At 41.3% G+C, this 24,700-nt stretch overlaps 1 protein-coding gene across 1 annotated transcript in view; it reads left to right on the forward strand.

Moving 5' to 3' along the window:
* INPP5F (inositol polyphosphate-5-phosphatase F) overlaps window positions 1-24,329 on the forward strand; it is a 38,372-nt gene extending 14,043 nt beyond the window's left edge. The window contains exons 3-20 of the mRNA XM_058029612.1: window positions 4,973-5,109; window positions 5,793-5,921; window positions 6,506-6,673; window positions 7,049-7,105; window positions 8,353-8,551; window positions 9,125-9,304; window positions 9,675-9,742; window positions 10,186-10,310; window positions 11,620-11,697; window positions 12,437-12,557; window positions 14,850-14,978; window positions 17,186-17,303; window positions 17,797-17,995; window positions 18,854-18,925; window positions 19,019-19,092; window positions 20,308-20,436; window positions 21,169-21,256; window positions 21,711-24,329. Of these exons, the coding sequence (XP_057885595.1) occupies window positions 4,973-5,109; window positions 5,793-5,921; window positions 6,506-6,673; window positions 7,049-7,105; window positions 8,353-8,551; window positions 9,125-9,304; window positions 9,675-9,742; window positions 10,186-10,310; window positions 11,620-11,697; window positions 12,437-12,557; window positions 14,850-14,978; window positions 17,186-17,303; window positions 17,797-17,995; window positions 18,854-18,925; window positions 19,019-19,092; window positions 20,308-20,436; window positions 21,169-21,256; window positions 21,711-22,818 (3,179 nt within the window). The 3' untranslated portion in view covers window positions 22,819-24,329. The remainder of the gene's footprint in view (window positions 1-4,972; window positions 5,110-5,792; window positions 5,922-6,505; window positions 6,674-7,048; window positions 7,106-8,352; window positions 8,552-9,124; window positions 9,305-9,674; window positions 9,743-10,185; window positions 10,311-11,619; window positions 11,698-12,436; window positions 12,558-14,849; window positions 14,979-17,185; window positions 17,304-17,796; window positions 17,996-18,853; window positions 18,926-19,018; window positions 19,093-20,307; window positions 20,437-21,168; window positions 21,257-21,710) is intronic.
* The last annotated feature ends 371 nt before the right edge of the window (window positions 24,330-24,700 follow it).

The following is a 24,700-nucleotide window of genomic DNA, read 5'->3' on the forward strand; positions in this document are numbered from 1 at the left end:
GTGTTGTGGCAACTAAAGATCTTTGCATGTGTCTTTATTGTGAGCTGCTTCCTCTGCTTATGAAATCTGAGGTGAAACTTTCCCCAGAGTGTGATACTTCAACAGGTGTCATCTTGCTGTTGTCAGGTAAATTAAGATTATCAGGTAATAAGCCTGATATCTCTTCTTTCCATGTGTCCTATAGAGCTCCTGAATCAATTAAGCTCATCCAGGCATTCCACTCAGCTTCTCCTTAGGTCAGTGGAAGTGTTTCCTTTTGTCTCTGCCTTGGTCAGCTGCCACCATCACAAACTGTTCATCCTTTTTGTTGTAGATACTCTGGTATTTAGTGATGCAACTCTCCTATAAGTGGTGTCTTGTTTTCTGCTATTAAATGGCTAAAGAAAGATAGCCTCCAGCTATTTATCCTTTTATTTTGAGAGCTCCTGGAATTTGCTGCCATTTCCTGATGAGTGTCATCCATCAGGCTGCAGTGACAAGGAGAGGGCTGACTGAGCTGTCTCACACAGCTCTCCTCAAACCTGCTATTTTCAATGAACTTGGTCATATTCCAGTGTAGCTTGATGTTATCCTCAGGCTGAATCATCTAGCAGTCTGTAACAGAAACCTGTCTTCATTACTTATTCTTGTATCAATCTTTGTCACCTGGAAACTTTATCAGCAGAAGTTGTATAAATATTTAACATTGCTGGATGGTTCTGTCCAGGCTCAGCAGGAGAACTCTGCTGCAGGAGCTGGGTGAAATGCCTGACCTGCAACAGGAGGACTTGCTGCTCTGATTTCTTCTCCCCTGCCCCTAGGTTATCAGGATCAGAAAAATTAGTTTGAAGCTCATTTGGTGAATTTGGGCATGTCCTGCTCAGAACCTTGTTACCAGCTATTGTTGAAAAGAGGTTTTAAAAATCCTTGGCGCGCAAAAAAAGACTTAAGAACTTCAAATGCCTTTTAAAGTATTGGAGTTGCTACCAGTGCACTCTAGAGCTGTGGCAAAGCCTGTATGCACTTGAATGTCTTGGACATAGATTCTCATGTGTTCTTGAAGGATTTGTTTATTGCAGGAATGCTGGAATTGTCTAAGGTGACCTTGAAATGTCCCTGTAATCAGTCATGGGCTGTCTGTAATTTAGCATTGGAGTACCCTTGCCAATGAGCTGTAACTAGGAATGGGTTTTAATTTACTCTTAATCTTGCTGGTTTTATTGCTTGCCTCATACAGGAGAATTTGTAGGAAAGCTGCTGTGACAGGGAAGCTGTCTCATGGAAACCAGCTAGCCAATATTACATGGTTTATTTTTTAATTCTTTGAAGAATTTTTGACATGAGGGGCCACTTGTACCTCTGAAGATAATTGTACACTTATATTTGAGATTCAAATCTATTTAAAGCAATGTTTTGTTCTTCCTCAAAGTGAATTTTCTTAAACATTCAGATACTTTATTTTTTTGTGTGTGGGGGGAACTCAAATCCAAACAATAAAACATTGGTTGAATATCAGAATGTAAGAATAGAATTGCTTACCATTATCTGGCCCATCCCAAAAGAACTTGTAAGAAAATCCAGAGTAACAATGGGGATAAAAGGAAAAGGGTTTTAGGATGTTTTGTGGAGATGCTACTGCAACAGATCATTGCTCATTTTCTTGGTAAGATGCACAGTTAAAATTGTCTTTGCATAATCTTCCCATATAGAGGCAAACACATCTCTTGCATAAAGGATCTACATTATAGAATTTAATTTTGTTGTCCAGTATATCTGACTATAACCAAAGCTGGATTTCCTGACTAGTTCCAGCAATTACCAATTAACACATTCATTTCTGCCACAGGTTCTTGTGTTTCTTGGTCAAAGCACACCCCTGTCTTTACTTGGATTCATTTGGAGTGTTCCAGTGCTGGTTAATTAAGATCCAGGTTAAATGCTGCTGGCAAGAGTCCACAGGCTCTGTAAACAGGGAGTTCTTCCTTCCTTATCCCCAGCTTTTTTTTGTTTGCGTGCCTCTGAATCTTGATAGAAACTACAGGCTGCTCTGAAATCTCCTCACTGAGATATAACTGAATTTCATACAGTCAACAACCCAAAGCATTCTTTTTGCATGCAGCCAATTTTGAAGTTGTTCAAGTAACAAAAATATGAAATTGGTGGTGTAGAATTTCTTGGCTAAAATCAAAATCCTTGCAGAAAGCAGCATTTGCAATAAACTCATGTACAGTTTATGAAAAGTTACTGCAGAAGCATTGGGGGAAAATAAATGCTAGATTGTTAGGGAAGTGTTAGAGAAAAACAGCAGAGTTGTGCTGATGGTGTTGGAACAACAGAGGAGTAAATTTCCATTTTCGTGAGGAATGAGAGGTAATAGCTTCCTTTGGATGCAATACTTCAAACTAGTTGTCACCATCTGCTCTGCCTTAGTTCATAAAACACTGAAAATGAACATTATATCCTGAGAGATGACTTGAAAAGTGCACTTTTCTGGGGTGGCATGCAGCTGTCCTGTTGTGCAGTGCACACCATGCCTCACACATTGAGCAGGCAGTCACTAATCTGTGGAACTGCTTTTTTCCTCCTGACTGCAGAAGCACTTTCTCTATATTTAGGGATTCAGTTATTTAGGTGTTGCTGGCTATTATAATGTGCTGCTTTTATGGTTATTGTTGAAGCTTTTACTTCAGGGCATACTTTATCTCCATAATTACTTCCTGACTGTTTACTTTTGATCTGCTGGGGAATTCCTGTTTTCTTTCAATGTTCTGTGGCTCTGGCTGTAATACAAAGAATTTTGCTGTGTACACCAAGATGACATTTCAGTGCCTTTTTAAAAATGATGAAAGGATACTCAACTCACTTATCTGTATAAAGCTCTTAAGTTCTTGTTTACAGCTAACAGGATTTGTTAATATAGGTAGAGGGAAGATTGGGCAGAGATTTTTGCTTTTCCAGTTTTTTACTGTGGTGTATCTGCTCAGAAATGCGTTTACTTATACTGATGTCCAGTAGAACCCTACTGATTAATTCACTGGAGCTCTAGATGGTTGCCTTTGTTAGAATGTCTGGTTTGTTTGTTGACATACATTGGTAATCTCCTAAAAGTAAATTGTGTGGCCAGCCTTCTGCAGGTGGGAATAGATGAGCTTACAGGACTCTGGATGCCTTGTGAAAGCTTGGATTGCCCTGGCTTTCAGACACTGCTGGGTTTTCCTGCTGGAAACCAGCACAGAAAGGGTAGATCTTTTCAGATGAACTGATAGGCATCGCTGTGTGCTGCTGGTGGGTCTGGCAGCATTTCAGTTTTTCCTTTGCAAAAGGATTTTTTTAATCTGTTCAGTGGTCTTCTTGCTGTTACATAAAATCTGTCATTTTCCTCAGCTTCCTTTTGCCCATGGCTGCTGGGGAAGGGCAGGAGTTCTCCAAGGCATGTTGCCACAAATGCACAGAGGAGCTGCTCCAGCCCTGCTGGGCGCTGGGGATCACTGAGTGGCATTTGCTGTCATTCTCCTCTCCTGGTCTGGTGTCCTGTGGCCAATTTTGGGAGACTGTGCTTGTGTGACAGCTTGGATTGTTCCTGTCCCTGCTGCAGCCTCAGGGCTGACTCTGCTCCATCAGGGTGGCACCCTGAGCTCCCTCCTGACCTGAGGTGTCTCTGATCCTGCAGAGATTTGGGTTCTGCTGCAGGGCTCAGGTGCAGCTCGGGGCTCCCTTTGCAGGACCGTGCACATTAAAGAAGTGCTGCCTGTCTTCATTCCCCTTCCCCTCCTGCCTTTTTGGGAGGCACCCTCTGGCTCTCACAGCCTGTCTGTAGGTATGAAATTTTGAAAGGCTTCTTAATAGCTAACACAAACATATCTCTTTTTTAAAGCAGTGATGCAGAATGCAAGGGGGGAGTGCAGTGTCACAGCACACAGTTGGCAGTGACTATTCCTGTTCTTTAGATAAAAGGAACTGCTGGGGTTTTCTGTGTTTTTCTTAAGCATTCAGAGGATAAAATACTGTTTAGAATTTACTGAGCAAGGAGAACAGGGTTTGTATTTGCTATAGATTTTTCAAAGGCTGTGTATGGTATTCAGAGGCACAATACAGGACACATTCTGCCATCCCAAGTGTGGGAGCATGTTTAAGTCTATCACAGCAGGCTTTTTATGTCTTTATGTCACCTTTTCAGCTGAACTCAGTTGGCTGCTTCTCAGCTGGGAGAAGTAGTGAGTGTCTATGTTTGTCTCTAGGACTTTCTCTGCCTTTTCCATCTCCCTTGACAGAACTTTTGCTGTTGGCTGCTAAAAGCCCAGCACACAATTCCTGCTCTAGCCAAGGGATTGAAATCTGGGAATGTCCAGGCACTTCTCAGCAGTCCATGGGAATGTTTGCTGTGTTTCCCTGTCTTATTAAATTGTGGATGCTATAGCTGCAAGTGTTGGAGGCTGGATGGAATGCACCTGTCACCAATATCTTAATTAATTTTTATCTCGCTAATTTCTCCACCACTTTATGCCCTTCAGGAATGATGTCATGAGCTTTTAAACACATGTAAACTACTTTATGTGGTGCAGTCCCTGTTTGCTCATCAGATTTCTTCACTCATGAATCTTGCAATCAGGTGTTACCTGTGTCTGTCTTGTTTGCTACATGACAGGAGGCACAAAGGGAAATTCTTAACTTGCTGTTTGAGCTCCAGCTGTCCAGAAATTGTGCTGCCATCAGTGGGAATGTGCATCAGCCTAGAGATTGTTAATTCCTATAGGTGAAGCAGGGGTTACTTTAATGTAAGTCTGTGAAATAGTTAATCTCCTTGTTATATTAGAGACTGAATAAATATTTTAAAGTATTTTTAAAATTTTACTGCAATGCATAATAACAAAACATAACAATAACAAATCATCATTCACTGGGTTCTTCTAGTCAAATGATTTCTGGCGCACTAATAAAAATAAATTCCTGACAAAACAAATAAAAGCATCTACTGATCTCTTTTTTTTCCCAGATTTACCATGGTGGCTGCTTTTAATTCGTCAGAAAGCATTGATTGGCAAACTTCCAGGAGATCATGAGGTGTGCAAAATAACCAAGATTGCAGTGATTCCACTGTCTGAGACAGAGCCTCAGGATCTGGAGCTGGAGGTATGGCCACCCTCAAGGAGCTCTGACTGTTCCCCTCCTGCTTCAGTGAAATTAAACTCAAATGCCTCTTGTCTCTTTGTCCTGGTATAAGCAAACATCTTGAATATTTTGTGCTTTTTAAAATGCTATTTCTTTTATTAAAAATATTTTTTAAACAGAAATCACAAGTTCTGCTGGCAAGGGAAATTGCAACAACATAATACCTAAATTTCATAAAGATCATTGGGAATACCACACAAGAATAAGATAAACTGAGCCAGGAGCAAGTATATTTTTTAATGGATTCTCTTGCTTTCATCCCATTTTGGAATCTTAATTCTATAACTTGACTTGAAGGGAAACCCTTAATTAAAATGTTGCACTTTTTTCCCCAAAAGAGAATGGATAAAGGGACAAAAATAAAAATAAAACTGAGTAGTGCTAATTTAATTTGAGTGGGAAGTTGGGGTGGGTCTGGGTACTCAAGTCATGTCAAATTGAGGCAGTCTCACAATGGCAGGAGAAAATGCCTTTTATAAGAGTGAGAATTAGAGTGTAGATGGAAACCTGCATGTTCCCTCTCTATTTCTGTGTCTCTCCTAGGTCTGTGGACATCAAAATCTTGCTTTTGTAGACTTTCAGTTTTCTTTGACCTTTCTAAAGAGTATTTAAATGTTGGCTTTAATTCAATGTCATTATTTTAGCTTTGTAAAAAGCACCATTTTGGGATAAACAAGCCAGAGAAGATAACACAGTCCCCAGATGATACAAAATTCCTGCTGAAGACTCTTACTCAAATTAAATCTAATGTGTCTGCTCCAAATAAAAAGAAGGTAAAGCTTTCTACCGTTTCATTCTTTGTTCCAAAATATTGAGTTTATAATTCAAAAGTTTTGATGGATGATCAAATGGAATACAAAGACTTTTAAAAAATTGCAGAATGTGGAGCTATTCTCTTGATGCCCAGTTTAATTTTTTGGATTACTTAACTGTGGCTCTTCTGTGATTTTTTTTTTCATTTTGTAATTATATAATTTTGGCAGAATTGCTAATAGAGTTCTTTTTTACTAGGATTAGCTTCTAGTGAGGTTCTAAACTTCTAGAAATTTCTTTGCATAAGTATCTCTTATAATAGAGAATTGGACACAGAATTTGGTGCCTGGTTCCTCAGAACACCAATCAATCTCATCTAACTGCTTTAAACCAAGAATGGCTTGGATTAGGAAGTCAAAACAGTAGTTATTAAAATTAGAATTATGTTTCTCAGGCTGCTGTCTCTTGTGTTTTTCTTTGCTGAGAATTTTAAGGTCCTGCTCATCACTGGGAAAGTGTTTGTCCTTCAAGGTTAGAAATGGAAAATAGACTGGAATCTTTTTCACTCACAGAGAAAGACAAGAGAGCCATTGTTTTCTTTCAGATTAGAGAAAGCAAAGAGAAAGAGAGACTGGAGAAGAGATTATTGGAGGAGTTGTTCAAGATGTTCATGGATTCAGACTCCTTTTACTACAGCCTGAGCTATGACCTGACAAATTCTGTGCAGAGGCAGAGTGCCTGTGAGAAAACCAACCTGCCCCTGTGGCGGAAAGTGAGTGCTTGGGTTTGTGTTTGTTTGTGTTATTTGTGTTTGTTTGTGTTATTTGTCTTTGTTTGTGTTATTTGTGTTTGTTTGGGTTTTTTTGTGTTGTTTCTTCCACGTGGGGCATGAGCTTCCAATAATGGTCATGCTCCAAACCTGGCTGGTCACATTTTACAGCAGCTGAACACCTTGTCCTGTAACCAGCTCAGGTGCAAGGAAACAAAAGTCTGCAGCAGCATGACCTGAACTGAAGTGTTTTATTTAAAGCTCTGAACTGTCTGTGCAGTGTGGTGAATAAACTGATGGACTCTGGTGTCCTTCCCACAGATATTGCCAAACCTAACTTGTAATGCTGCAAAAACTGCCCTTTTGTCTTCTGAACAGGTGGATGACAGATTCTTTTGGAACAAGCACATGATTGAAGATCTCATCAGCATTGATGTAAGTCATATTTTTAAGATGTATTATCAGAACAATTCTTTAGTTCTTTTTAGTTGAGATGTTTGTTTAAGGCCTTGTAGAGGTTTGGTTACAAAGCTGCTTGGCAGATCAGGGCTGTGCCTTCTGTAGCTGAGCAGCTGGCACTGCCTTCTGTCCCCAGCCAGCCTGTGGCCATTGCTAAGGAGGGAACTTCAGCTGAAATAAAACATCAAAACAATAAAGCAGTGTAGAATAACTTGGAGTGATATGTTTGTGCTGATTTCTGAAGGTAAAGTTGTGTTTTTATGTGAAATGGATTATCCCTGAACAGAGCTGGACTTGATAATGAGGAGGAGCCAGGAAAGAAATAACTGAATTCCAGAGTTTCCCTGAGATAAGATTTTGGCCCTCCACAGTGGAGGATGGTGTTTTGTCTCCTTTAGCACAGTAGCTGATCAGTGTAAAAACAGTGTAGAACAAGTTGTTCTGAACATCTGTCCAGAGTAAATAAAATATTTTCCTGGCAAATGAGCACATAAAGAAACAGCAAGCCACCACTCTTTCTTCATTATATGACCTTCCATAATTTTAAATTAACCTCCTAGACCAAGGACTAAGTTGCTAACTTCTGTGTGCCAGTTTAGGGCAAGTCTAATTTTCCTTAGGGGTGACAGCAGGCATCTTGCCTTATGCCCTGCTCCTCTTTCATGGATAATTATACATAATCAAATGGTTATGGAGTCACAGCAGGGTAAACCTATGTCCTCTGTGGAAAGTTATGTGTAATGCAGGAGTTTAATGAGTTGTATTTTTCATGTTATAAGATATTAATGGATAACCTTGAGTTAGTGGGGAATTTGGATCTCAATTCTGTTTAAGAAATCAATGTTTTAGGGTGCAGAACCATGAGCCAATTGTCTTGAGGACTAAATTAGCCTATATGAAGGGGCTGTTACACTGTGTGTTGCTGAAAACAGGCTAACATCTACCTTCCTGTGTAAAGGTGGTACAGTATGTGTCCACACAGAGGTTTTAAAACTGCCTTAAAGCAGAAACTAGGTCAAAAAAATTGCTTTCTTTCTTCTGATTTAAAAGCCCTGTGACTGATGGGGGAAAAATGCTGCTATCTCTTACAGAAATAAGGATATGGCAAAAATTAAAGCATGAAAAGCATGTGAAGCAACTGCTTTGTTAACATGAGAAACGGCAGAAACAATTGTAGCTAATGTTGGACCAACAGGAAAGTAAATGTTTTTTGTACCCTTCAGAATCCTGAAGTGGACTTCTGGATCATCCCCATCATTCAAGGATTTGTGCAGATTGAAGAACTGGTAGTAAACTACAGTGAATCTTCTGATGATGACAAGAGCAGCCCTGAAACTCCTCCTCAGGAATCCTCCTGTGTGGATGACATCCACCCCACGTTCCTGGTGGCGCTCATCTCCCGCCGGAGTCGGCACAGGGCTGGTAGGCAGACTCACTGCAGGCTGCTGGGGTGCTCCTAGCACTGCAGGGCCATGCAGCTGGGGAAATTGGACAGTGCTGAGCTGTCCAGTCTTTGCTGCTTTTTTCTGCCAAGCTCAGGATTGAATGTGGGAGATGGTATTTCTTGTTTGGACTCAGATGTTTGTTAGCTCTGGTCTCTTGTGGGGTCTCTGTGAGAAGTGGAGCCTCTGCCAGTAAAAGTGGCCCTTAGGTTAATGGGAAATACTGAGCACTAAAGGAAAACTTTGTGTTAAATGTGACAGAACAGGAAGAAATGTGTCTTTTAAGATGGACCAGAGGTATTTGTGACTTTTATCTGCCCTGTCCTGTCAGCTTACATTCTGCTGCTCATAGTGTATCAGTAAATAAACTTTATCCATACAGTCAAAATAACTTTTGAGGAATGAACTAGGATAGGAGTGACTTCTACCATTGATCATGGATTTGGGCTAGAACTCTTGTTTGGGGTTAGCATTGTCAAAACCAGCAACATTATTAATTTGTGTTTAAGGCAAATACTTTATTGTGACTTGACCATTCTCATCATTCCCCCAGGAATGCGGTATAAGCGGAGAGGTGTTGATAAAAATGGAAATGTGGCAAATTATGTTGAGACAGAGCAGCTGATCCATGTCCACAATCACACCCTTTCCTACATCCAAACACGAGGCTCTGTGCCTGTTTTCTGGAGCCAGGTTGGATACAGGTACAACCCACGGCCCCGGCTGGACAAGAGTAAGTGTTTGGGTGAAAAACCTTAAAATCAGGGCCCCCTGGAACTCTTATTTTGGAGGAGATGTTTATGTGGGTGTGGTGCATATGCAGAAGGATGAAGCAGGCTTATTAAAAGTTAAATTTTTGTCCCATCTCCTCTGCACAAAAAGCAAAATGCAGCAAAATTCAAGAAAGTGTTTGCTTATAACAGCAGTGTTGAAGCCGAGCAAATTAATGAAATACCTTTAAAAGTAATTCTGTACTATGTGTTATTATCTTTAAGCTAAGGTATCTTGGTTTTTTAGAGTACAAATTTGGGCATGATTTCATACATCAAACAGGATTTATTGCTGAACAGGCTGCTTCTGTCTAACACTGCTCTGCCTTGTAGGTGAAAATGAAACCGTGTCCTGTTTTCGTGCACACTTTGAAGAGCAGCTGAAAAATTACAAAAAGCAGGTGAGTGCTACATGACAGAAGAGTAATCTTATAAAAATGCAGGGGTTGAAAGTTAATGTTTTTAGGTTGTTTTTCTTGGTGATATGTTGTGGGTTTTTTTAGAAGCTTGTTGACAATCGGAAGGTTGGTTCATAAATAGAATTTTACTTAAGGTTTTTCAAATAACCTTGTAAATAACCAGTAAAACCCAGGAATAACTTATGGCAATGTTTAAAACTTATTTCTGTATACCTGTCATATGCATTCAGAGCTTCTCTGTATTTAAATTTGTGTAGGCAGGACCTGTGGGAGCTTGTTTGTCTTAGGTACAATCTATCAAAGGTTGTAACTTCAGCAAGATTGCTATGAATCTTTAACTCTGGAGCTATTTGGTATTGCATGGTGTAAATCTAAGCAAGTTATGTAGCAGATGATGAATGTTAAATAATTAAACTTTTGAACAGGTTATTATTAACTTGGTGGACCAGACAGGCAGAGAGAAGATTATTGGAGATGCTTACCTTAAACAAGTTCTTCTTTACAACAATGCAAATCTGACTTATGTTTCATTTGACTTCCATGAGCACTGGTAAGAAACCCTTTGGAAGTGTCACTTTGCATCTTTTTTTATTGCCATGAAAGGAAAGTATAAATGAGGAGAAGACTCATTATTTCTACTTCTGCATGAAACACTGGTTTTTTAGACAACAATACAGTTTTTAAACTAAAGCACTATAAAACTTAAAGCTTGGGTAACCAAGCACTGCTGTTTGTGATGTTGTGTTCCTGACCTGTTAAAAATGCAGTTACTTATTGGGCAAAGCTTAATTGTCCCACATTTTAAGAGTTTCCTTAAACATGCCATGAGTGTAAAGCTGTGGCTGACCTGCTTTTTCAAGCTGTGTAGCATTTTGCTTTTAATTCTCTATTTCTGTTTCTCTTGTTTGTTTCCATAAAAACATAATGGGTTCTTTCAGGACCCTGATGCTGTTATTTCAATATAAAATACAGGGATTTTTTCTTAATCCAGTGTGAGTAGTTGCTGTTTTCATGACTGCCCTCTGAGGCTCACATGCCCAAGCATGTCATCTGTCACAGGCATGTATTTCTCCTGCTTCCCACAAGCAGGCTGCATTTGTGTGGGGTCTAAAGTGGTTTAATCTTCACTTCCAAACCTAATCTAGGGATTGCAGCTGGCCTGGGAGAGCATTACTGGCTGACTGAATATGGCATTAGTAGATACTGTCAGAGGGGGTGGTGGTAAGGGAAACCCCTCTCAGAGCAGTTTGACCTTTGAGAGTTCTGTGGGACTGTTGGCACCCTGGATTGATTTGATGATTAATCTTTTGTTTAGAGGAATTTTCGTTTTCCTTCATTCACTTTTTTTCTACAAACAGTTGCAGTGACCCTCACAGTGTTTCTGCACTGTGAGCAGGAGAGAATTGAGAACAATCCTGAAAAATAACCAGATGTGGTAGGGGGAGGAGGAGGGATGTGTCTCTAGGTGGTTTTGTCTGTACAATCACTGGCAAAGCAGGGCTCACCATCCCAGTTCCAAATCTACTGTAGTTACTTTTCTTGAGACTAAAATGAGAACAGAATGTTGCACATGCCTGAATAGCTGCACACTTGCTCTTCTTAATGGAAGCAGCATTAAAAAATGCAAAGTCCTGAGAATTTAATGATCTTTTAACCTCCTGCCTTGGATTTGGACATTGAACTGTACTGCAGAATAGCTCTGAATCTTGGCTCCTGATTAAAGCTCGTTGCAGGAGGGAATGTTTGTCTCTCTCATTTAGCCAAAACGCCATATTTGTTAACAGTACAAATAAGATAAAGTTTTTCAGTAAAGTCGCTGCTCTAGTTCAGACTAACTTTTGTGAAATTTTGTGTTTCAGCCGAGGAATGAAATTTGAAAATGTTCAAACACTGACTGATGCCATTCACGATATTATTCTTGACATGAAGTGGTGCTGGTAGGTACTTAACTGTTTTTAGACTAGTAGGGAACATCTGTAGAGGAAAACACCAACAAAGAGTAGATATTCAGAGGCCTTAGTTTTCTCCAAACCAATATGTTTTATATATTTCTCTTTTGGTGTCCAGCTTGTTTGTCAGAGTTTTTGTCTTCTGAAGTGTTGGTGTTTTACCCATGTGAAGGCAGAAATTCTCAGGTGCTGTTTCCTGCCTGAGGTTTATTGCATTTATGCATTTCACACTTTTAGGGTCGCTCACATTTAGTGTGAAACACTCTGTATTTGACCCAGAAGCCCTAGGAAGGCAGCCTGACTGCTGACAGCAAACAGTGATTAGTTTGGACTGATTAAAGTTCATACATTTGGGTAACAAGTGTGGCTGCAGCCTCAGTCAGTTGCTCTGTATTGTTCTGTGTTGCTGTCATTATCATTGGCTTCTCTGTTCTTGAAATTAAATCCCTTTGCTCTTGAAAGTTTGTATTATGTATGCATGAGTTGAATTCAGCATCTGATTGCACCTGAAGTTTGTGGCCTCAGTAGGATTAATGTCTGATATCCATCCTAGATTAAGGAGGAGGATAAGTGGGAACAAGAGTTAATTCAGTGTGGGGTGTGGTTGGGTGTGAGTGCAGCCATAAACAGTGCTCCATGTGTAAAATGTTCTACTGTTTGTCGCAGCTGATGAATTGCACTGGATTTTCAATGTCTCAGTGTGCTTTTGTTCTCTCCCTGTTGGCAGGGTTGACCAGGCTGGGGTGATCTGCAAGCAGGAGGGGATTTTCCGGGTGAACTGCATGGACTGCCTGGATCGCACCAATGTGGTGCAGGCTGCCATTGCCAGAGTGGTCATGGAGCAGCAGGCACGTACACCTGAGGGGCACTGCCAAGGGCTGAGGGCCTCCCACCTTCGTTGCTGGTCACAGAGAAATCTGTGTGTTTGGAAAATGCCAAACTGACCTCTACGAAAAAATCTGTGCAAAATACTTGAAGAGCCATTGTGGAAGTTTGCAGGCAGCCCCGACATGGGAAGAGATGAGGATCTGACTCCATGTTTCAGAAGGCTGATTTATTATTTTATGATATTTATATTATATTAAAACTATACTAAAATAATAGAAGAAAGGATTTCATAGGAAGGCTGGCAAGGAATGGAAAGGAATGGAATGATAACAAAGGCTTGTGACTCTCAGAGAGTCTGAGCCTGCTGACTGTGATTGGCCATTAATTAGAAACAACCACATGACACCAATCACAGATGCACCTGTTGCATTCCACAGCAGCAGATAATCAATGTTTGCATTTTGTTCCTGAGGCCTCTTAGCTTCTCAGGAGAAAAAATCCTAAGGAAAGGATTTTTCAGAAAATTTCATGGCTACAAGCCATGAAGCCAAGAGGAATAATATATACAAATGCAAAACTTGCAATAATTACAGAACAGTGATGCCTCCTTCTGTCCTCTTTCAAAAAGGACTGACTGTCCACAACTTGGAGAGGATTGTCTTGTTTAGGTTTAGTAATTCCAGTTTAAGTTATGTAGGAATGCGGAGTTTAGAAACATGACACCTTCTCCCCCAAGTGCCTCACTGAAATGATGTTAAAGGACTAAAATCTAACAAGTTGGGGGCTATTTTAGGAGCTTTGAAGTGAAATACTGTGATGCAGCAAGTAGGGAGATGAGTTGTCCCTTCTGTGTGTAGAGGAATAATTAATTCATGGTGTAAATAGCCCTGATGGCTGTGACTGTTGTGCTGTGGAATAGTTCTCCCTGTGCAGAGGAGGGATTTCCAAGCAGACTGAGAGTACTTTCCTTTAGTTTTCCTCTTTGCTCTGGCCCTCCCTTGTTTTCTAGAAGCTCAGTGGTGACTCTGTTCCCTGACACAGAACTGCTACAGACCTAATGCAGACTGAATGTCCTGCAACTGGAACACCAAAGCCCCAGGCACAGCCCAAAATGAGCAAACCTGATTATGGTTAAAGTGAGGGAGAAGGGATGAAGTGGGTCCTTCAATAGGGTGAAAAGTGATTGGATCTGGCCATTGTACCTGGCAGTTCCTCTTTGTGATCTGCTGTTGTGAGCTCCTGACATAGGAGTGCTCAGGGCAGGGGAGGGATCAGCAGTCCCACAGTCATTATTTTAAAATAGGATTTCTATTCAGGGTAACTCTTGAGTTCCAAGGCAATTCTTTGAAAAATAAGAGTGTTACAGATTGTTGTAAGAGGCTAAATCATTGCTGAAGCGTGAGCTTGTGATGTGCTGCATCATTCTCATCCTGGAGCTGAAGTGCTTGGGAATCATTAATGACTGAGAAATGCCCTGAGCATTGCAGGGTCAGTGGCATGGAGTGAAGGACTGAGGGCTCATGTACCTCCCACTTCTCTTCCTTGCAACCACTGCTTTCTCTCATCTGGGAACTTGAAGGGCTTTCAGAGTTAATGAGCAGCTCTGTGTTAATTTTCATCTAACTTGCAAAGAGTGCTTCAGCATTTGGTTTCAGTTGTAAATGGAAGTTTTCCTATGATTTATTCCAAGTTATCCCTATAATTTATTGACTGCATTGCAGTTGTATGTGCTGCTCTACCCCCTCAGTGTTTACCAAGCCTGATGTTGGTGTTGTACCCAAGGCTTATCTGGGGAAAACTGAAGGACTGGGTGTTCTAAGAGGGAGAGATCTTACTCTGGTATCAGTGACAAACATTAACTGTCCAAAATGTGTAGGCCCTCATAATAAACCAACATAAGAAGTTAATTTTATTTGTTTTCAGACCCTTGAGGTCATGAATGCCTTTGCAATAGAAGGCATATCAACTTGTTTATTTTTAAATTGTGAGGCCTGTTTTTTGATGATTCTCTATTGAAAATTTTCCTGTATCTTGAGAATCTACAGTAACTTGTTTTCCTTAAGCTAATTTTTATGATGATTGACTTAACATCCATAATTAATGTTACTGCTGCCTCCAGTGATGTGATGTTAAGCAATAAACCACCAATTCATTAATTTAATCTGACAAATCAGCACAATGGCTTCCTCCCCCCATCATACAAAATCTAACAATTAAACACTTGGCAAACGCTTCAATTTACTTCACCGAGCTCTGACACTGAGAATGACTTTTACCTTGGGCACTGAATTAACCCATATGTCAAATTCCAGCTCAAAAAACTGGGTGTGATGCCACCGGAGCAGCCTCTGCCCGTGAAGTGCAACAGGATCTACCAGATCATGTGGGCCAACAACGGCGATGCCATCAGCCGCCAGTACGCGGGCACGGCGGCCCTGAAGGTAAGGGGGAACCTCACTGTCCCCAGCAATGCCACCCTGGGCTTACAGGGCTCCTGTGCACTGCAGAGCCCTGGGCTGTTGTCTGGGTTTGAAAGGGTTTCCTGCTAAGGAAGGCAGGAGCCTCCCCTGGAATGGAAAATTTAAACTCCCTCCCCCCGAATTATTAGGATTTTGAAATTAAGGGGCTCTCAGGCAAAGATACAGGAATAGAAATAACAGAACAAGAGTTCTTTACTAGGAAAATTAAAAATACAAATGCAAGAGTACAAAAAAAAAAAACCACTGAGAGAGTCAGAATAGACATGACAGTCTGTGTGTCAGGGGGTGTCCCAGCCCCATGCCATGGGGGCTCAGCCCTCCTGCAGTGCCAGCTGTGGCTCTGCTGCAGCAGGGATCCTGCACAAGGGGGGAGTTTTCCTCTGCAGCTCCAGGGCTGCTGCAGATGGGCCTGGGCTCCCTCTGGCCATGCAGGGCAGCAGAAAGCTGCTCCTCTGGCAATGCAGGGGGCAGAGGCTGCTGGGGTGTCCCAAACCTCAGATTGGATCCAGGTAGGAATGCTTGGCTCCTCCCCTGGGCGGAGCATCTCCCCATGGGATGCTGGGATTGGATCAGCCATGCAGGGACACTCACTGGCCATGGACAGAAGATAATTAATGTCTAATGGCCCATTAACAGCAGAGATCTCCTGGAGGGAGGATGGGTTGTGGGAGAGATAAAGAAAACTGCCCAATGAACAGGAGATACCTGCCCCACCTCTGACAGATGGCAAGAGAATATGCAGCCCAGCCACATCTTGCATTTCCAACCAAAGACAGATATTTAAAAGTTCACCAAGTTCTCTGTGTGGTTTTGTTCTGGAGAGGTGAGACTGCAATGGAAGAAGGTTTTGTGTTGTGCTTGGTGTGAGTCAGAGAAGAGCTGAGTACTCCCTGCACTTCACCTGCATTCTGTTCTCTTCAACAAAAACCACAACAGGGATAAGAGTTGGAGAGATATATTAATTATTACATCCATTTATATTTTATCATGGTTATAGTACTTCTAAGCATTTACAATACTTAACACTCTAAAGTTCTGGAGATCAGGCTAGGTAGGTAATAGGGTGATATTAATTAACTATATTTTCTAAAGACTCTTCTTAATTAGCTGTAATGCACTCTATGTACCAAGATCAAGCATGAAACTCCATGCTCTCTACTTCTATCCTTTGAAAAGTCATATAATTTGAGGTATTTGCTGTGTGTAATTGGTGGAACAAATTTTAGTAGTATTTGCATTTGGCATAAGAAAAATCACTATGGTGGAAATGCTTAATACTTAAATCTCTCTTTAAATATCTCTGCTGAGCTTTGATTAGTTGATTGCACTAATATTTAAAGAAAAAGCTTAACGTGCTTGTTTTCATTGAGTATATTAAACTTTAAATCTGAAGTGCAGACCTCAATTTATAGATCTGAATTTTCAGCCCTTCTGCTGGAAGATTTCTCCACTCACTGTTGAGGTTCATGGATTAAATTAATTATTTTTAATTGTGGTACTTCTTTTAATTTGAAAGTGAAACACACTTGGAATATTCTTCATAGGAGTTGATGTTGCTTTTAGAAGTGCTCTGTGCCGGCGTGTCTCTGAAAATAGAATCCTCTAATGAAGTGTAACTACAAAAAACAACTTTTTATTCAAATTCTAAGCCTTCTGTGGCCTAGAAACTTTCTTTTGTTTCTGAGGTTGTGAGGATATGTGCTGCTTTCCCCCAGTATGTTATGTTTGTCTTGTTTTGGTAGCAAAAGCAGTGAGATGAAAACCATTTTTCAGTAAGCTTCAGTCTTCTCTACTGTTCCAGTTGTGTTGCTTTTACATTAAAGGCCAAAAAAAGGGATTTTTTCTTTTGGAGGTATTGAAGCATCACAATGATTGATGTATTGAAAGTCCTGATTCAATGTTAGCTGGTTTATATGTCCAGATTTGTCTTCTGTTGGAATTTCCTACTGAAATTGTAAATCTTATCAAAACCAGAGGATTCTCTGCAGAGTCAATGCCAGAAGATGCTCTTTGAAAAAAATCAAATTTTTCAACTTCTGTATGAAATAGTTACTTGAAGATAATTCCTGAGTTTCCATCTCAGAACTGAATTTCAGAGTGCCAAATCCTTTCAGCTGAGCCTGCTGCTCCAAAGTTTGATGTAAAGATTTGCATGTTGTGTGTGACAGGGTGACTTCACAAGGACTGGTGAAAGGAAGCTGGCAGGGGTGATGAAGGATGGAGTGAACTCTGCCAACAGATATTACCTGAATCGTTTCAGGGATGCTTACAGGCAAGCAGTCATAGGTAAGAGCACAATTTCAACCCAGCTGAGTGTGGTATTTAGAAAAGATTATGAAATCGTTTTGGTTTCATCTTTCTGACTGATTTTTTTCCTCCTGTTGCTTAAAAGCATTGTGAGTGGGTACATGTCTGTACTGGACTCTACAAGGAACAATCTCACTTTGGAATTTAAGCAACACTCAATTCAGAGGGATTGCATGCAGTGTGACTCATTGGAGGTTTTGCCCCAGCTTCATTTTAGCATTAAATGTCTTATAGCATCTCTTCTTAAGACAAAGTTAAATTTATGTAGCAAGTATCTCTTAAAATTGTGAAGAACTCTTGTTTTTCATTGAAAGTAGAATTACACCTTCTGAGTTTTCAGTTAAGGAAACATTCTCTTCAGAAAGACTACCAAGAGCATCATTAAAATGCATCATTTGGAAGGAATTTACAAACTCTTGCCATGTATCACTTTTAACTGTGTCTTGCTTGATATTTCTTGGGGTTTATTTAGATTTGATGCAGGGCATCCCTGTGACAGAGGACCTGTACTCCATATTTACAAAAGAGAAGGAGCACGAAGCCCTGCACAAGGAGAACCTGAGGAGCCACCAGGAGCTGATCAGCCAGCTGCTGCAGAGCTACATGAAACTGCTCTTGCCAGATGATGAAAAATTCCATGGAGGTTGGGCACTCATTGATTGTGACCCAAGGTTTGTTGAACAAAGTTAAAATTGACCAGCTGCTGCTCTGACACCTCTGTTAATTACTACTGATATTAAATACTACTGATATTACTACTGATGGCTGATGTGTGGACAGTTCTGTAGAAGGACAAGAGCACTTGAAGGGTTTGAATAGTTGTAAAGGGAAAAATCCTCTAAACTTGTGCCATAAAAATGGTGCATGCTGGAATGACCTTAGAGAGATCATCTGGAAATGGATGGATGTGGTTGATATTGCCAAAATGTGGCAGGTACCATGAGGAGAACTTGTGGAACTAAGGGTGGGTGAAAGGGAGTGCTTGAGGAGCTGTTCCTTGTTGCTTTACAGGGAAAGTGTAACTGAATTGCTCAGATTGAATCCTTGGGGAATGAGTCAGCAGTTGGACAGTCTGGATTTCTGTTCATGGAAATTAATGAGCAGAAACTCTGAACTTCACTCCTTATCAAGTTCAGAGTTCAGGAGCTTGCAAGAGAAAAATGGTGGTTAGATCTCTTGCAGGTTAAACTTCAGCATCTAAAAATAGCAGAGCAGGTTGTTATGACAGCTATTCAATTCAGGGCACAGGCACCCTCACTGAGGCTGAGGTGTTTTTCCATTTCTCTGGTAGCATTTTTAATAGCTTCTGGGCTTTCTGTTTATTTTTGGACCTTCTGCTGATGTTTTTGAGCTGTCAGATAACTTCAGGTTTGAGAGACTGTTGCTTACATGGATTTGATAACACACTTGATGGAAACTTCTTGTAACTTGTGTTTAGCTCCTAAAGAGTGTCCCCAGAACACACTGGGCACAGGTTACAGCTCTGCAAATAAAACCTTCTACCCTGTGTTTATTTTCCTTCCCTTCAGTCTCATTGATGCCACTCATAAGGATGTGGATGTGCTGCTTTTACTTTCAAACTCTGCCTATTATGTGGCCTAGTAAGTTACCACTTTCCCTTACTATGTGTAGTTTATTTTAGTAGCTCTGCTTTAGATTAGTTGGAAGCACTAAATTCTGTTTCTTTTTTCTAGCTACGATGATGAAATCGACAAAGTGAATCAGTACCAAAGGTTAAGTCTTGAAGCTCTGGAAAAAATAGAAATAGGTAAGAAAACAGTCACTCTGTCTTTTTTTGAATGATCTTAACAATGGCTTGAGCACCTATCAAAGCATCCTACAAATGTATTGAAGCAGCAGTCCTTGAAGTGTGGCACATGCCCTGGGCTCCCCACCCAGAAATGGCCCCTCTGGCTGAAAACAGCTGCCAGGCTCTTCCTGCTGCTGGAAATGGAAGCTTTGATCACTGGAAGGTTCTAAAATTTTCCCTCTTTCAAACTCCTGAAAGAGCCACAGAGTCATCCAAACAGATTTCATTATTTATCAAATGGCAGTAACAATGTTGCCAGCTTCTGTAATGAGTCACAGGTTTGTGCATCCAGGGCTCTCTTCCTTTGATCCAAACACAGCCAGTGGCTCAGAATTGTACTTCAGATCTGCTTCACAGCTTTGTGAAACTTCTCTTTCTCAAGGTCTGGTAACAAACATGCTGTTTCAAAAGCACCTTGTTATGCTGATTTAATTTATTTGCTATAGAATGTAACATCTGCAGGTTAAATCCAGCATTTTCTGCTGAAGCATTAAAGATGTGATCTCTTTAAATCATGAAAAAGGTGATCCAGTTGGGGAGAAGGGAGTGTGTGGCCTCCTGATGGAGTTCAGTCTTCCATTGCACAACACACAGTGATTTCATCATCTCCTGACTAACTTTCTCTGTGTCTGTGCAATTTCTGAGCTTTCAGGGGAAAGGTCTCCCTCACGTGTGTATTGTGGACATTTGTATCCTGAGGCACAGAGCAGAGTCCAACATCTACATCCACACCTCATTTAATGCTGCAGATTATGCAGGGCACTGAAGAGTTGAAGTACTGGTCTGAATCTTGAAATTTCAATTACATCCCCTTGATAAAAATACTTGCTTTCCCTTTAATCCTTGCAGGAGCATTCCCTAAAAAACCCACAGCATGTAAAAAGTGTAAAGCTTTTTTCCCCCCTTCTATTTGAAAGAGTAATCTGCAGTAAACAATCAGGCTGGATTGTAACAGACATACAGAGAGTGTAATTACTTTTTGTAAGTTATTGATTGTTTAGGTAATGTGAAAATCTTTCTTTTAAAGTATCAGTCCTGCTCTTATGAAAACATGAAGCATTTTAGTCTGAAAAACACTGTCAGCACTTACATAGCCTTAGGTGCAGGCTCTGCAGTATCTCTTTCAGTGTTTGGTTAAAGATTTCTAAAGATTTCTCCTGGTTTCTCTCTCAGGGCCTGAGCCTACTCTCTTTGGCAAACCCAAGTTCTCTTGCATGAGGCTGCATTACAAGTACAAAGAAATGAGTGGATATTTTCACACTCTCAGGGCTGTGGCTCGCAGCCCAGAAGAAGATGGAAAAGGTTTGTGTCCTGTGTAGAAGTTTTAGACATAGAAGTGTATCCAATGTGTTGGAGTTTCTCTGAAAAATACTTGTTCCATTGCTCTTAAAATTTATCCTTCTTCAGAAATCACTCCAATAAAATCCTGTTGTGTGACGTGGGAAAGCAATTTAAAAAAATCACTCAGTTACTGTTCTAATAGAAAAAAAACCATTTCAAATACAGCTTTAAAGTAAAACATCTCTCTAGAACTAGAATAATTTCCCTGTCCAGGTCTTTACTGCTTCAAAAACTTAGAAAATGAAGTTAAAATTAACTCCTAAAGAGGTAAAGAAATCGATTTCTTTAGTGAAATCAGTGTCTGGAAATGTTCTTGCTTGTTGTTTAACTAGATTAAACAAACACTAACAAGGGAAAAAATATCACTTCATACCTGGAGCACTGAGTTTTGTCAGCAATGATTAGAATAAATAAAATTGCTTCTCTTCCTTCCCCAAATGAGGCAGTGTGGCAGTGATTTGCTTAATGCTGAGTACTTAGGGCTGAAGGAGAGTTTATTCTTTAGGTTTGTTTTGTAAGCTTTAAATCAGAATTACAACTTGAAGGGCACAACTGCTCTGCAGGGTGAAAGAAAAGCAAAGCAGTAAACCCAAACAAAATTACATTAAAATTAGACCTGTTTCTTTGTAGATTGTGGAATATGGGTTTTTAAGGGTGTTTTTTAGGGTCTGACAGGTTCTGCTTGAATTTCAGACACCCTTCAGTGCATTGCAGAAATGCTGAGAATCACAAAGCAAGCAATGGGAATGGATGTGCCCATTATTGAGAAGAAGCTGGAGAGGTGAGTACCTCAATGATGTGATCCTTCTGTATCCCACCTTTGCTCTCAACTCTGCTGCTTCTCCCAGCTGAGTAGAAAGTGCAGCCAAAAAACCTTGTTCTTTTTACAGCTATTGCAGACTGAATATTTGCTACATCTGGCTACTGGGTATACACAAAGTTAGGGTTAAAAAAATGGAGAATTCAAATCCTTTTTAATAAAAAACTAAAGTGCCTGCAGGAACTGCATGTTCCCCTTATTTGGCTACTGTTCTGTATCAACCCTCCTTTGTTGGTTTCAGCTTGATTAGCTTATATGGGTACAATATTATTATGTAAAAAAAGGATTAAATGTTATTTATGTAAGAAAAGGGTAACTTAGGAACTGAAATGTCCATTTCTGTTACAGAAATAGACTGGAGACAGAGTATACTTGGTGCTTTGATTGTACATTAAAGATCTTTTTCCTCTTCTAGGAGGAGCAGCAAACCTCATGAAGACATCATTGGCATTCGGTCTCAGAACAGAGGGTCCCTGGCCCAAGGCAAGAATTATTTACTGAGCAAGTTCTCCTCCCTCAATCAAAAGGTGAAACAAACCAAATCCAACGTCAACATCAGCAACCTTCGGAAGCTGGGCAGCTTTGCCAAACCTGAAGTGAAAGTCAATTTCTTAAAGCCAAATTTGAAAGTGAATCTTTGGAAGTCGGACAGCAGCCTGGAAACCCTGGAGAACCCCGGGGTGGATGCGAAGGCCGCCAGTGAATCTGACACAGAAGGCTCAGACAACGACTCCTTCCACTCGGATGACTTCCTGAGCAACTCCAAGTCGGACGAGGAGGGACAGCTGGGGGGGTCCCTGGAGAACATGGGCCCCACGGACTACGTGCTGCCCAGCTGCGGCATCATCGCCTCGGCGCCGCGCCTGGGCAGCCGCTCGCAGTCCCTGAGCAGCACCGACGTCAGCCTCAGCGCGGCCGTGCCAGCCGAGGGCCAGGACGCCGCCCTGCCCGCCTCTGACAGCGCGGGGCTGGAGCTGGCCAAGCCCGTGGATGTGTACTGCCAGAGGTTCGTGCAGGATGCCCAGAGCAAGGGCTGCCATGGGCCGGAGCCCTCTGAGGCTGCTCCTCCAGAGCCCCAGCACGCACCCGCCCAAAGCAGCGGGAGCGCCGCCAAGAAGGCAGAGCCCAAGGCTGAAGCTGTTGCAGACGTTCCTTCCAGGCCGTCAAAGCTGGATGTTCCCTCTTCTGAGCCAAACCCTCAGCTCTTGGCTGTGGGGGGGCCTGACTGGAGCAAATCCCACAGGAGCCCGGGCTCTGTGTCTGGGAACCAGGAGCCAGGACTCCACGGCTCTCCTTCCCCCGCCGACGGCAGCGGCAGCAGGGCTGTGTCTCCCTTCGCTAAAATCCGCAGCTCCATGGTCCAGGTTGCCAACATCACCCAGGCAGGATTGACTCAAGGGATTAATTTTGCTGTGGCAAAGGTCCAAAAGAGCCCTGCAGAACCAGAAGCTTTAAATGAAATCAAACAAAAAGAACTGAGAGAAATGTTTACGCAATGCCAGACGCGAATAATTCAGATCTAGTTGCTCATTTGGGAAGTGTTCTTCTAGCTGTGGCTTCTAATAAAACAACCCAATGACATCAGGACTATTGTGGCATGAACTGCTACTGGATACTGGGATTGATAATAGGTGATTTGTTTACAAGCAGTGAGAGATGCAAATGAATTTGGTTCTGACCAAGCTTCAGAATTCCCTCAGGCAGGTGAGACAGAACCTGTATAAACCATATTTAAACAGGTAGCTTAGACACTGGGATTCAATAAGCATGCTGTCTATCTTAGATGTGTTGCACAGTTATTTTTTTGAGACTAATTTTGTAGCTCTTCTGAATTATGTAGAAAGTATTTATACTCAAAGGATGATACTGCACTTCTCTGACCTTACTTACCTTGCACTACACCAGCAAAATAAAGTACCGGTAAATTACATTTTATTTATTTTTGGACTAGTATTTTTACTTGTTTTCAATGAAGTTCTAGATGCAGCTCTCTGAATTGTGCCTCTACAATGGGAACCGATGTGTTTTTGTTGAATTTAAGTATGTTAAACCAGAAAGTAAGATTTCTTTCTATCCTTTTCTTTCCAGATATCCTGGGACACTTTCATTATAGATGAAGCTTAGAGACCCAATCTGAAATACCCACAATCCTGCAGTGCAAATTTCTTCTGTAGATTGGTTTTTTCCTCACTTGTTTTGATGTGAGGGAAAATGAAGCAAATGTCTTTGAATTGTCTTGCCCATGTTAAAGCAGTTATTTTTTTTTTTTTAATTCCAAACTCTGCCCATTTGCTCTAAGTTTTTGTCTCTGTGAAGCAGGATGAGCCAGATACCTGCCCATCAGGCACTGTGTCCCTCTGTGCTAGGATTCTAAGGATGAAAATTGATGCAAAATCCCAACTAACATCTGGAGCAGGAGGCCAGTGCACTGCTTGTAAGATCAGGGTTGCATTAGAGCATAGCTGTCAGCATCTATCCAAGACCAAATTCCTGACCAGCTCCAGCTTTGCACCTCGCAGGGTGCAGCATCTGCTCCTGCTGGGAACTGGATCAAAACTCCCCTTTGCTCTGTGTGTCCAAGGATTCCACCTGTGAAATCCTCCTTCCCAGGAATGCCTTGCCATGCCATTCCAGTGTAGGACCTTGTCCAGAAGCTGCTGTGAAGCAGGACCTTGCTGTGCTGTGGTTTGTGACTGTAGCACCCTGACAGACCCAGTGCCTCTGTCCTTGTCCCTGTACTGTAGATAGGCTGCACGTGGTGTCCCCACAACGTCCTGTCCTGGCCTAGGGTAGCTCTGTGGCTTAGGACTTGTACTGTGTCTGAAATCATTTAGCACCTGAAACTTTGATAAACAAATTTGGTTTATTTATTTTATTAAAGTGATGTGGGTTTGGGTTTTTGTTCTTTTTTTGAGTGTCTATACTTGTGGCTATATTTAAAATTAAACTACTGCTGTATTTTAATGTGAGCAATATACATGAGATATTTTAATAAAAAAAGTGGAAGCAAAAGCAGGGTTTGGTATGTGATTTTAAGGCATGTGGGACTTCAGGGCTTTGGCTGTTTCTTTCAGAATTACAGACACAATCCTCCTGGTAGTCAAGGGACACAGGCATGACTTCACTTCTTTATCCTCTCAGAATGGTGCTGCTTTTCTGGGCAGCCAGGGCCTCACCACCCTCATAGGGAAGAACTTCTTCATATTTCATCTAAATCTATCCTCTGTTAGTTTGAAGTCATTACCCCTTGTCCTGTCCCTCTCCATTTCAATGTCCTTCCAGCTATGAAATACTGGAGATGGCAATGGGCACAAAAACATCCCCTGAGGCAATCTTAGAACCCAACCCTGCATTCCAGCCCAGCTGCCTTTTGAAAAGTGTTCATTTCCTTCCTCATTTGTTCAG

The sequence above is a fragment of the Melospiza georgiana genome, chromosome 8, assembly GCF_028018845.1.
Source record: "Melospiza georgiana isolate bMelGeo1 chromosome 8, bMelGeo1.pri, whole genome shotgun sequence".
NCBI classification, from domain to species: domain Eukaryota; kingdom Metazoa; phylum Chordata; class Aves; order Passeriformes; family Passerellidae; genus Melospiza; species Melospiza georgiana.